The sequence below is a fragment of the Staurois parvus genome, unplaced genomic scaffold (genome assembly GCF_062004578.1).
Source record: "Staurois parvus isolate SC_StPar_1 unplaced genomic scaffold, SC_StPar_1.0 ptg000013l, whole genome shotgun sequence".
In the NCBI taxonomy this organism is placed as follows: Eukaryota; Metazoa; Chordata; class Amphibia; order Anura; family Ranidae; genus Staurois; species Staurois parvus.
Window position 1 is genome coordinate 15,253,266 of NW_028317809.1, and position 14,465 is coordinate 15,267,730.

The 14,465-nt window shown below is 38.1% G+C and overlaps 1 protein-coding gene across 19 annotated transcripts in view; it reads right to left on the reverse strand.

Annotated features, from left to right (window-relative positions):
- The window catches only part of SEPTIN11 (septin 11), a 156,904-nt gene that overhangs the window by 41,732 nt on the left and 100,707 nt on the right, over positions 1–14,465 (reverse strand). For all 19 annotated transcript variants that reach the window (XR_016312540.1, XR_016312539.1, XR_016312531.1 and 16 more), the window contains exons 4-7: positions 6,316–6,502; positions 3,160–3,321; positions 1,031–1,127; positions 724–892 (exon numbers count right to left, since the gene is read on the reverse strand). Coding sequence is in view for 10 of the 19 variants with exons in the window: in XM_089676105.1 (XP_089532231.1) it covers positions 724–892; positions 1,031–1,127; positions 3,160–3,321; positions 6,316–6,502 (615 nt within the window). In the remaining 9 variants the exon portion in view is untranslated. The remainder of the gene's footprint in view (positions 1–723; positions 893–1,030; positions 1,128–3,159; positions 3,322–6,315; positions 6,503–14,465) is intronic.

Consider the following 14,465-nt stretch of genomic DNA (forward strand, 5'->3'; position numbering starts at 1 on the left):
TATTGAAATGGTTAAAAATGGTAGCAAAAATTAATGTGCCCAAAAACACATTGTGCTAATCACAACAGCCTTTAACTTACAGTGTGTTTCCCAAGTGAACAAGTTGGGCCTATATCTTATTTCCAAGCCTAATATGGCCAGATGAGGCCTCAGGCATGCAGGAAGTCAGTCAGAAATTCCTTAAATGCTTGACAGCTGCTGTGGTAAAACAACATATAATCTACTGTACGTGTAAGCACAGAAGCAAATCATATGGTGTACCACTAACTTAGCTGACAGTACTGTATGATAAACATAAGAAATAATGGAAAAATTACCACAGATATGAGATAACGGAGGTATTTGTTATGCTATAACCTGGGCTGAACATATACAATTTCTTTTGCTGCTAAGAAAAAAAAAAAAATCATGAATATATAACATAGTCCAAAGCTTTTCTGTATATCAAAACTATGTCACATATTTATGCCAGGCATAAAAAAATGCCAATGGTCAGTTTTTCAATTTTGATTTAGTTAATTAGCTTCTGTATAAATTGGCCCTAGTATGTGTATGTATGTGAGTTTGGGACCTTAGATTGTAAACTCTTTCAGGGTTAGGGACTGAGGTGAATGTACAATATATACGTGTAAAGCACTGTGTAAATTGATGGCGCTAAATAGGTACCAGCAATAAATAAAATAACTTAATTTTGCTGCAAAGTCAAGGAAATGCCATGATTACCTGAAGGGTTTACTATCTGGGTCGGTGTCTTTGAATCCCATTTCTTCAAGTTTGCAGCGTCTGTACAGCTCATAGTGGCGAGCATGTGTCTGTTCTCTCAAGTCCTCCATGTTTACTCGTATTAACATTTCTCTCAACTTCACAAAATCACAATGGTTTTCATTCTCAACTGATAAATTATAGAAAAACAACAAAGGCTAAAGTGAGGTAATGAAAATGCTTTACAGGTAACAGTATCCTTGGCATGCTAGCTTTTTCAGACTCCGAATTTAAACAAATGTCATTTAAATATATCTTGGAAACCTACCCTGCACAATACCCCAGGGATACTGCCTTGCTTTAGCCATTTTGTTACCAATTTTTACTTCTTCTGTACTGCCAACCACTGCAAATGGAAGGTGCACCTATAAAAAGAAAAATAAATATTACATTTATTAAAGTTAGGAAACTAATAAAAGAAGAGAAAAGGCTATACCAATGTATGCAATGTACCATAAACAGTAAAAAGCGGTGGAAGCTAAGCAAAGCTTAGAAAACAATATGCAAGTGAAGAAAGCTTGCAGTCAATCAATATTTCAAAATGTCACATTCCAATTTCAGCAAACTAACCTCTTCAGTACCAGCATGTAATACCCCTTCATTATCAGGTCACTTTCAGTGCTGTGATAGTTTGACAGGAAATTACATTTATACATTAATTTTTGAGACAGATAGAGCTGTTATTTTGTGGTATTTCATAACCACTGTTTTTATTTTATTTTTAACTATGTAAGGGGAAAGACCAAAAATGTTTTCTGAAATGAAACAGATCAAATACAAATGCCAGGACAGTGCAAACCCCCCAAAAGAATCCCTTTTTAGAAAGTAGACAACTCAACTTTTGACGCAATTTTTTGGAAATTAAAAAACATGCTAGTATTACGAGGGTTAAAACAGAGATTGGTAATGGTGGACTAGATACATTAAATGTACTGTATAGTTCATACACAAAGTGGGGAGGAATAAGTGAAGGGGTTAATGTACAGTGGGATGATAGGGATCAAGGGGTTAATGTACAGCTATTCAGGACAAGTGAGGTGAAGGCATTAATGCACAGTTCACTGCAGAGACAGGAGTGGAGAGAAGAGGGTAGTGCGGGTGGTACTGAAAGGGTTAAAAAAAAATCCATAACCCAAGAATCCTCTGATACACTGATCTGGAATTAATGGATGTACAATTCATTCATCTGTTCCTCCTTCCTCTATTGTAAGAGGAATATGTGGACTCTGCAATGTAAATACTACACAGTTTATGTTTGTGATCACAGACTGGTCATCACAGTGTTCACATGGTACAAAGCAGCTCAGATTGACTCTGTACACTGTCCGTGAACTGAGCTGTCTGAGGAGGGCTGGGTTGACAGCCATTAATGGGTGCACTGGTCGCCCGAGGGTGTCCACCACTTCGCCATTCAAAAACGTGCAACGGTACATAAGTAGTTAAGAAAACATGAGAACTAAAACATGAACAGCAGACAGGAAGTGAACTTGAGATCCCTGACAGAGGGGAAGAGCAGAGTGGCAATTCATTGGGGTGTCGTTGCTCCTCCTTCATTGTTCATTCTGCAGGTCTGTGGTACTGATAAACGGCAACTGAGGTCCATAACCAGGCTATGTTGTCTAGATCTGAAGATTGCCTGAGCAGAATGAGCAAATCCTTGTGCAGGTGAAACAATTTACATACAGTATATGTATTACAACTCCCTTACATAAAAGGTCAGCTTCAAACACATTCATTCCATAATATAAAACTATTAACAAGCTTTACAGGAAGCCTCTTCTGAGATACATATACAGTATATAGACTGCAATTGCTTACTTTTTCATCTGTAAATGCTGTGTGGCTGCTTGGCTGCTTTAAGTCAGTGACCTAAAACAAATATGCAAATCAGAAATTCTGCACATGTTTCAGGGCCACTAAATCAAAATGGTCAGATTCAGAAGCAGCCAGGCAAGTAGTATTTTTGTGAGGTCAATAATGGCATCCTCTATATATTTTCAGTACAGAGACATAATCTAATAATGAAGAAATACATTCCAGTTATTCATCAATTTATATATCATTGTCTAAAACATCTATTGCCCTGTTCATTGTGCTATTTAAGGTAGACATACTACATACTGGATTGTGTTACACAAAGAAATATATTGGGTGGGTAGATTTTATTATTGGTTGCACGAGTTTATTACGCCTCAACTTATCCAGACTTTAAATTAGTCATACAACACAGGACATACCATGTTATTGTTTAAAGATATGCTCAAATCAGCCACCCAATTGTAAACTGAATGAGAATCCAGATGTAGCTTCATTAGCGGCATTAGAATAGAAGCTGTTGTATGACAATCGCAGGCAAATATTGCTGCCAAATAGAAACTAAACAACAATATAACTTACGCTCATTGTAGCATTGATCTCTGCGACAGTCTCTTCATCTGTAGGAAACTGATAGATCTGAACTCCATTGCTGACCAGCTCACTCATGATTTTACTTTTGAATTTGTGCAGCTCATTTTTGGCAATGGTGTCTGCTTTGGCAATGATGGGGATGATATTCACCTATATTACAAAATGACAGTGAGCCAGTACTTTTTGTATCAGTTTACTTTCTGACATGCATCTCTCTCAGCTGAAAATTAACAATCACCTTATAATGAGAAAAGAGATTGGAACATGGAAAACGGATATTGAAAGCAAGACTGGCTAAGATGTAAAGTCACAGGGGCATTCAGTGCAGGTAGTTCACATGAAAGTCTCTCAGGGTTTCCTACACAAACATAGCCAGGCTTCTGTGTGTGAACTGTAGAGATTTAGGCTCCATACTGTAAACATGCTTAAAGACATTCCAAATCCTAATGCAGGATCTGGTCAACAGACAGTCTTTTTATCAACAGATGGTGGTGCGGACTTGCACGTTTGCATCAGGCAACTATGAATGTTTGAGGCGGTTAGAGGGGTGGGGGACCACTTTGCAGACATCTCAGCCTCTCTCATCAGAAAACAGCAGTAATCAGCCAGGAAAACTCCAATCTGGCCAATCAACACTTCATTGTTCATAGATTAGGCATGGATGTTTGCTGCGGATGGGATGACCTACAGATATATGAAAGTTCCCCCACCACCAAAATAGACAAACATTTTCTGAGACGCTAATGTTGGTGCTTTAGTTACAGAGTGTTAGGAGAACCAATGTGCAAGTACATATGCACAATGACACCAGTGTTCCACTGAACACTAAGCCACATCTTACAAAAGAACAAAGTGGCTGTAAACTCTTACATATACCCAGTGAAGTGTGGCCTCAGGTGATAAACAGAGATAAAACAAAATCCTCCTATATAATCTGAATGCATTAAGTTAAAAAACCTTTTACCTTTATAACCACTTAAAGTGAAAGTGCGGGCTAATACTATCTAAGCTTACACTGTAACATTATCGGTTTCTAGTTGCAGTGGTGAAACTAGTGAAAGGTCAATCTGAATTGAATGTAAAAATTATTGTAGCTAGCCCTGTAGCCCAACTTCAGCCAAAACAATTTATGTTATATTAGCAGGGAAGAGGTTATAGCTTCTGCACTGTATTTATAGCTGCCTCTGACCCTATTGGGGAGATTTCCCTTTACTTTCTGCCACATAACAAAAAACAAAAACAGTCTAATTATTTGCACCCTGATGGGGAAAATGGTGTTACAGAGTCTGCCAATCATTAATTAGAAGAGCAGATAGCATAGACCCAAAAGGACTGTCATTCATTCATTCAAAAGCCTACCATTATTATTCAGGAATGTCATTATGCCAATGCAGCATCTTCATGCTTTTGGTGTTTAACCTTTTTTGTTTATGGGGAATTTTTAAATAGCTGCCAGTCAGAACCACTACCAGGATTTCTGCCATGATTCCTACTGGAATAACAGAACAGAACAGAAAATGAATATAAAATCTATGTACTATTTTCCTTGCAGTTGTACTTTCAGTACTGGCCTTATAAACTCTTGAGGGGAAACTTCACTGCCCCAGATATGTAAAAAAGAGCACACTAATTTTCAAGCATTACTGATGGAACCACTTGCATATAAAAAGAGGGGCTAGTCAGCCTCTTGCATGCATTCTGCCCAACACACAACACTTTTGGCTGCCAACAACAAAACTGACAAGCAATCCTACATAAATAACAAAGCACCTATACAGTATTTCCTTAGTTTACTTTTCTGACACTGAAAATGAATGTGTTTCAATAGATACTACTAAAGTAAACACAGAATCTCAATGACACTATAAGTATTGTGCAGACATACACAACCAATTGATAAGTATATGAAAGAATTCACCCTTTTTTCTGGAAATTCTTTTGCTATTTGCTTAGAGCACATAGTGCCTTCCCAGTAGAAAGAAGGTATGTTTACAGAAGCAACACTTGGGTGCTAAATGACATTATACTCTATAAAAATGGTAACAAGTGAGAACGACTGAACACTGGAAAAAAATATTCTTATATTACTAATTTTAACACGTATAGGAAAGAAAAGAGATTTGTTGGCTATAAAAGAAAAATATAGTTTGTAATATTTGCAGCTCATCTAATCATTTTTATTTCCTTGACTTCTCTTTTTTACATAGTGGTCCAATGTAACAACTTTACCAATGAAAGGCTGTATTTTATTGACAGCTGTACCTAAAGCTAAACTTCACAATTCTGTTTCAAGGTCTTTATTTCTGGAATAAGAAGTAATAGCATCCATGTAGTGTAATTATTATGAACTCAATTAGATAAAAGTACAAATTATTATTATTATTTTTTTTTTACAAAAAATGCCTAGGAAGGTGCATGACCTTTGTAATCACAATGTTTGGTGGTTATGTTTTGGTGAAAACACAACAGTTATCAGGGGGTTGTTACAAGACACCTACAACAAACAAGAATGCTGTGTATGCCAATATCTCATATATCATATTGAATAAAGAAAGATAGAAAGATCTGTTTATTTTCTTAGAGAGGAAGAAGGGAATGCAAAATGTAAGTAAAGCCTTGAAGATGTTTCTAGATTTAACCCTTTAACTAATACATACTCAACAGAATAATTTCCAAAAAAAAATAAAAATAAAACCATCTATTTGGAACAACATCTGCTAAGCACATTCGTTTTCTATTACCTCTGTAAACACTATTAGTGCTTTAAACCTGGCAGGAAATTTGTGATGTCGGAAAAAAAAAGGTGGTGAAAAAAAACAAACATGACTGCTCTCATCCTTTCTAAACCAATAAAAGTTTTATGTAGTGTCACAAAAAAAAACAAAAACCACAAGCTCATGTGAATACAAGTTTATACATATAAGACATTTAGTCATTGAAGAGGAACTTTTACTGACCTGCTACCTGACTAGCAAAGGCTGCTAGAAGGTCGTAATACTAGGTTCATATTTTCAATACATGCCATCAAACATTTCCGTGATGGCTAAAGGAAAATAAATTGCTAAATATTTTGAAAAATGTCATAACCATGCATACATTTGACAGCAAGAACCTTGCAGCTAATCACCTCAAATGAACACGAACCTTACTGTCAAGTTTCTTCATTGTGACCAGGTCAAGAGATTTCAATGAATGGCCAGTGGGAGCAATGAAGTAAAGGCAGGCGTGAATCCTTGTATCATGGTAGTTATAAAGCGACCTCTTGATCTTTAGTTCTTCTTGAAGGTATGCTTCAAACTGAGCATCAATGTACTCAACGATAGGACGGTAGCTGAAATTAAGCACAGTATACTTTGTTTAGAGTTGACCTTTGCCTCTCGTACTACGGAAAATATTTAGCAGGGAAAATGCTGTAGAAAAAGTTACAGTACATGTTGAAGAAAATAAAAAACTACAGCACCCTAATGGGTAAAAGCAGCACACATTTTATATGTTAAACTAAAAAAGATGCAAGGCTGTTGTAACTTACATTTTTGCAATATAGCTTTTGCTTACACATGTTCTCTTCTTAGCTCTATCTAATAAACTGGAACTGTCTCAGAACTGGCATGCACATATGCACAAAGTGGGTTTAGACATTACACGCTTAGTGCTGTTAACAAATATTGGTACTAGCCATTGGAAGCTCTGGGCCCAAACTAATGCAGGCCATAGATGGGTCAAAAATCGGCCGATTTTTCGGCCGAAAATAAAATCGGCCGATTTTCGGATCGTTAGTGGGCTATTTGGTCGGCCGTTTTTCGGTATTTTGGCCGTTTTTTTTTTTCTGTAAAGTTGGAAAAAAATCGGCCTATTTTGCCGATCGGCTGATTTTCGCGGCGATTAGTGGGCAAATCGGTCGATTTTTTGCCGATAAAAAATCTGCGCATGAGCAGTGACCTGCAAGAGGAAGACAAAAAGAAGAAAAACAAGAAGAGGAAGAGGATGAAGAAGAAGAAAAAGAGGAAGAAGAAGAGGATGAAGAAGAAGAAGAAGAGGATGAGGAAGAGGAAGAAGAAGAAGAAGAGGATGAGGATGAAGAAGAAGAAGAGGATGAGGAAGAAGAGGATGAGGATGAAGAAGAAGAAGAAGATGAGGATGAAGAAGAAGAAGAAGAAGAAGAAGAGGATGAAGAAGAAGACGAAGAGGATGAGGATGAAGAAGAGGATGAGGATGAAGAAGAAGAGGATGAGGATGAAGAAGAAGAGGATGAGGATAAGGATGAGGATGAAGAAGAAGAAGAAGAAGAGGATGAGGGTGAGGAAGAAGAAGAAGAAGAAGAGGATGAGGATGATGAAGAAGAGGATGAAGAAGAGGATGAGGATGAAGAAGAAGAGGATGAGGAAGAAGAAGAAGAGGATGAAGAAGAAGAGGATGAGGATGAAGAAGAAGAAGAAGAGGATGAGGAAGAAGAAGAAGAGGAGGAGGATGAGGAAGAAGTGGATGAGGATGAGGAAGAAGAAGAGGAGGATAAGGATGAAGAAGACGAGGATGAGGATGAAGAAGAAGAAGAGGATGAGGATGAAGAAGAGGATGAGGATGAAGAAGAAGAGGACGAGGATGAGGAAGAAGAAGAAGAAGAAGAAGAAGAAGAGGATGAGGATGTAGAAGAAGAGGACGAGGATGAGGAAGAAGAAGAAGAGGATGAGGAAGAAGAAGAGGAGGAGGAGGATGATGAAGAAGAAGAGGATGAGGATAAAGAAGAAGAGGATGAGGATGAAGAAGAGGATGAGGATGAAGAAGAGGATGAGGATGATGAAGAAGAAAAGGATGAGGATGATGAAGAAGAAGAAGAGGATGTGGAAGAAGAAGAAGAGGATGAGGATGAAGAAGAAGAAGAAGTAGGATGAAAATAAGAAGAATTCCAGTCCAGCAAAAAGTGTCTCTGCAGAGAGCTCCGCTATTTCTGACAGTTCTCTGACAGTTCTTTGACATTTACAGCGGTTGCAACAATGTATCTATTTGTTTCCGAATAAAAACATCTGTATCCTAAATGGAAACAAATAGATACAATGTTTCAACCGCTGTAAATGTGAAGGAACTGTCAGAGAACTGTCAGAAATAGCGGAGCTCTCTGCAGGGACACTTTTTGCCGGCTGTAGAAGGGATGAAAATCGGCCGATTTTTTTTACCATTGATGGTAACGTCGGCCGCTTGAACGACCGAATTTTCGTTTTTTAAAAGAAAAATCTGCCGTTTTTCTCCCCATCTATGGCCTGCATAAGACTGCATCCCTATCATCCTCTGTCAATGCTGCAAGAACCATGGTACATGACATCACCAACTAAGTTAGAGTAGTTATTTTACAAAAATAATTCTCATCTCTACACCCCTGCAACAAAATTCATGTGATCAGGCAAAAAGTGAGTAATAACCAATTAAACCAGCAAGAGATAAAAACCTAATAACTAAATGTATCTCTGACAGCACAAAAAAAATACTTTGTCATTTTGGAGCACAGTGAATGATTGCCTTTTCCTGTCCAGACTTCCTTATGGGCTCTGTATTTCAACAGGCAATGACCCATGGGATAGATGTGTGGAAGCCCCGCTTTTGATTGATGTGATCATTTTGACCATACAAGGAAACAAAAGGGAGATAAGGGGTTGTTGGAGGTCATATGTCTTTAATGTGCAAATATGCTGTAATGTTTGGATGAATTTAGATCAGTCGCGTCAGCTGGATACTGGAATTTAGGTCAGTATGCTTTCAAATGTAAAACGCAAAAATAAATATACAGTTCTGATTAAAGAGCCACCATAAAACGAAAAGTTGATTCAATAGATGTGTTTATACTGATACTTTCACAAAACATTTATAACATTTCCAAAACACTGACAAAAGTGAATTTATTATCTTAAGATCTTAACATCAGTAACATTTCTCCTCCTGTTTGTCATGTTGAAATATTCTTGTATAGAAATGGTTTATTTTTGCAAAGATCTCATTTTTTCTTTCCAAATATTAGCATGTTAGGATGTCTCTCAAAATTTTGCAGTTTTCGTCTCCACATAATCCAATTTACAGTAAGGGCCGGTTCGCATATTCCAAAACGATTCACATGTGACCCAGGTGCAGTGCAATTTCAGCCCATTCATTTGAAACGCCAGAGTAACCAGCTTGCATGGTACAGCTGTGTTAAAAATAATAGCAGCGTGTTTAAAAAAGTGAGTAAAGCTTAAAATACTCTTTATAGCTTTTATTTCCAGACACGCAAATGCATTGAGAATACTGCACAGTCTATTCCAAATCAAAAACGTGAAGAAATATGTTTCAAATTTGTTATTACTTTAGAGGAAGTGAAAAAAAAGGAATATTAGGCTGTTCAAAAAAAAATAACTGTCTGCATTTTTCTTTATAAACAAATTACCTTTTCATAAACTACACACAAATACCATAATCTCATATACGCAAAATAATGTCCATCACAAGTCCCATAAAATCCAAAAATTATAATCCAAAAAAAGTTTTTTTGGATTATAGTTTTTTTGGATTATAATTTTTGTTTTTTATAATTTTTGGATTTTATGGGACTTGTGATGGACATTATTTTGCGTATATGAGATTATGGTATTTGTGTGTAGTTTATGAAAAGGTAATTTGTTTATGCACTTTCAAGGGTGAAAGGTTGACTTTTCATGTGGGAAATTTATGAGTTTTAATTCATTATTTTTCTTTATAAACTCAAACATTTAGGGCTAGTTCACACTAGATGCAGTCCAGTGCATTTTTTTTCCTGCATCAAAAATGCATGCACAGTGTTTTCCATGTATTCCAATGGCCCTAGTTCACACCAGTGCAGTCAGTTCCAGTCAGTTTCTGGTGCAGAAAAAAAAAAACATGCTGCATTTCTTCTGCTCAGAACTGTTCTGGAACATAGCAAACTGCATCAAAACTGCACTGGAACAGAGTGTGGTGTGAACTGCAAGCAAAAACATATCCGGAATGCACCCGGAGTGCGTTTCTGTTGTGAACTGGCCCTTACTGTATAAACTGAAAAATGATTGAAGATTTTGCTTTCCTGTGTATCAATGAACTAATATTTAGTTGTATAACCACGGATTCTGAGAATGGCTTCACATCTGTGTTGCATGGAGTCTACCAACTTCTGGCACCTGTGAATAGGTATTCCAGCCCAGGATGATTGGACTACATTCCATAATTCCTGTGCATTTCTTGATTTTACCTCAGAAACAGCATTTTTTTATGTCATCCCACATGTTTTCTATTGGATTAAGGTTCAGGGATTGGTCTAGCCACTCTAACATTAATCTTGTTGGTCTGGAACCAAGATGCTGCTCGCTTACTGGTGTGTTTGGGGTCGTCTTGATAAAACACCCATTTCAAGGGCATTTCCTCTTTGGCATAAGGCAACATGACCTCTACTATTTTGATGTATTCATAGTGATCCATGATCCCTGGTATGTGATAAATAGGCCCAACACCGTAGTATGAGAAACATCCCCATATCATGATGCTTGCACAACCATGCTTTACTGTCTTCACAGTGTGCTGTGGCTTGAATTCAGTGTTTGGGGGTCATTTGATAAACTGTCTGCAGCCCCTAGACCCAAAAAGAACAATCTTACTTTCATCAGTCCACAAAATGTTGCGCCATTTCTCTTTAGGCCAGTCAATGTGCTCTTTGGCAAATTGTAACCTCTTCAGCACATCGTTTTTTCAGCAATGGGACTTTGCGGGGGCTTCTTGCAGATAGCTTGGCATCACATAGGCGTCTTCTAATTGTTACAGTACTCACAGGTAACTTTAGACCTTCTTTGATCTTCCTGGAGCTGATCATTGGCTAAGTCTTTGCCATTTTGGTTATTCTTCGATCCAGTCAAATGGTAGTTTTCCCATTTTCTTCCACGTCTTACTGGTTTTGGTTGCCATTTTAAAACATTTGAGATAATTTTAGCTGAGCAGCCTACTTGTTTCTGCGTGTTTTAATACGTTTTCCCTTCTCCACTCAACTTTTTAATCAAAGTATGCTGTTCTTCTGAACAATGTCTGGAACAACATATATTACTGAGATTTTCAGAGAGAAATGCACTGTATACCCAGCATGTACAACATTTGCTGCCTTCATCCTTCAATAAGGGCCACCTGTTTGACACCTGTTTTTTCACAGACTGAAGGACCTCACTAATTGAACTCCACACTGCTATTATTTTGAACACACCCCTTTCAATTAATGATTCAATTCAACATACCCAACAGAACAGACCCAACAGTCGTGACATGCATGCTGCTGATTCTGTTTTTTTTTTTTTTATTACTCTACTACACCTACTAGTAAATTATTTGCCATGTAGAAATAGAATTTATACCAAAAACAGTGACTGATCTGGTTAGTGATGTTGAACTGCTATTATTTTAAACACAACTGTACTTCTGTACCATGTGGTCTGATACAGGAAAACACATCACATATGGGGTATCGTTAGCACTGCACTGAGACCAGCAGCAGATAGCAAGGGCACTGCGTTCTGGTGTAAACTGGCCCTTACTCTGGTAGTTAATAGCTCCTTCCTGTCTACCCCACATTCCTAGGTCAGTGGTCTCTAAACTGTGGTCCATGGGCCGAACATGGTCCTTTCCTTACCTTTATCCAGCCCTCAGGGCACTATTCTTCTACTGACACCGACAAGGAGGCACCATTCTTTCGACCAACAATGGGGTATTTTTCCTTCTACTGACACCAATGGTGGGGGATTATTCCTCCCACTGATATAAACAAGTAGGCACTATTCCACCAATTATTACCAATGATGGGGCACTGTTTTTCCAACTAATACCAATGATGGGGCACTATTTCTCCCACTATTAGTAATGATGGGGCAATATTAATTGGGCTCTATTCATCCAACCAATACCAGTGATGAGGCACTATTCCTCCAACCAATACAAATGATAGGGCAATATTGATAGGGCACTATTCCTCCAACCAATACCAGTGATGAGGCACTATTTCTCCAACCAATACAAATGATAGGGCAATATTGATGGGGCACTATTCCTCCAACCAATACTAGTGATGAGGCAATATTCCCCCAGCTAATACCAATGATGGGGCACTATTCCTCCTTCTACTGACTACAAGCATTATGTAATTGTCCACTGACACTGGGGCATTTTTTACTCCTACTGGCCACTCCGGCCCCCACTAAAGTCTTAAGGACAGTAAGCCGGCCCTTTGTTTAGAAAGTTTGGAGACCCCCTGCTATAGGTCAATGAGGCAGCCCATTATTCAGACGAGCCAAAAGGAATATGTGGGGGCATGTAAGCTTCAACACTACTTTTTTCTTTCCTAATGGCCCATTTTTTGGAGGAGTCATGAAAGATGATGCAGGTATCTGCAGGCATTTCATGATGGCTGAACTTTATGTCTGCTAGTAGCTTTACTTATTTATTTTTAAGTGTCTGTAATTTAAAAAAGATAAAGCTAGAAGCAAACGTTAATCTTTCTAAGATGTGATAACCCTCACAATAAAGTAGTCTGTGGATGTAGACTGTTAGCAAGAGAAATAAGCAATGTTGGCATGTTATTATTGGTAACGTATTCAGATCCATTATGTCCCAACCCAAGCAATACAAATGTGGCATGCTGATTCTGAAGCAGATCCACTGTCACCACGCTGGAACTGGAATGAGGCCAACTGTTACCAAAAATGATTTCCTCTGAAAATGACAAGAGGCTGCCATTGCTATATTTCTTTCTGTAAAACGGAAGTTTTGACTTACAGTGGGGCAAAAAAGTATTTAGTCAGCCACCAATTGTGCAAGTTCTCCCACTTAAAAAGATGAGAGAGGCCTGTAATTGGCATTATAGGTAGACCTCAACTATGAGAGACAAAATGAGAAACAAAATCCAGACAATCACATTGGCTGATTTGGAAAGAATTTATTTGCAAATTATGGTGGAAAATAAGTATTTGGTCACCTACAAACAAGCAAGATTTCTGGCTCTCACAGACCTGTACCTTCTTCTTTAAGAGGCTCCTCTCTCCTGCACTCATTACCTGTATCAATGGCACCTGTTTGAACTTGTTATCAGTATAAAAGACACCTGAACACAACAGTCACACTCCAAACTCCACTATGGTGAAGACCAAAGAGCTGTCGAAGGACACCAGAAACAAAATTGTAGACCTGCACCAGGCTGGGAAGACTGAATCTGCAATAGGCAAGCAGCTTGGTGTAAACAAATTAACTGTGGGAGCAATAGTTAGAAAATGGAATACATGCAAGACCACTGATAACACAGGTCTGCAAAAAATTTTTTTTCAAGAGCTGTTTTGGTTATTCCACGTAATCTTTATGTTTTTTGGTGCGCTGAATCTGAAAAGGACCTCCATTTTGTCATAGAACATCACGTTTCCTGACAATTTAGGTAACTATATTAAATAAGGCAATACCTCAAAATAAATGGAAATAGACTTATAAAATTAAAGTTTTATTACAATTTTTTCATGAAAATCCTTTTTTGAACTGAAATGAGCTCACCTACACACACTAAACTCGATTCTTCTTCCCTGTGAGGCTCCTCTTGGTGCATTTACGCTTGTGAGTAGCATCTGGAATGTCTCTCTGAAGCATCAAACAGTAGTCTGCCATCATTGTAATGCTCCATTTTCCCTGGTATCTCCTTTCCATCTCTTTAATGTCTTGGTGGAATCATTCACCTTGTTCCTCACTCACAGCTCCCAAATTTTCAGGAAAGTAGTCAAGGTGGGACTGGAGGAAATGCATTTTCAAACTCATCAGGCAACCTAAAGCTTGAAATGCTTTCAGCATTCGTCGGACGATCTTTTTGTAGTGAGGATCTTTGTTATTGCCTAAAAATTTCTGTACGACTTCTTTAAATGCAATCCACCCTTCTTTTTGAGGATCCGTCATGGTATTGACAAACTCTTGATCAACTATAAGCCTTCTAATGTCTGGTCCGACGAACACACCTTTCTTTAATTTTGCCTCCGACAGGCCTGGAAACTTGGTGACCAAGTATTTGAAGCATTCTCCATCTCCTGGAAGTGATTTTATGAATTGCTTCATCAATCCCAATTTTATGTGAAGAGGTGGTAGAAGAACTTTATGGGAAGGTACCAAAGTTTCTCGGAGGACATTTTTTTCACCGACTGTTAGCACCCTCGGCTGCCAACTCTTCTTGGTCCAGTGACTTTGTCGGTCTTGACTGTCCCATAGACACAGAAAACAAGGGTATTTGGTATCCCACCCACTGGATTCTTCAGGAA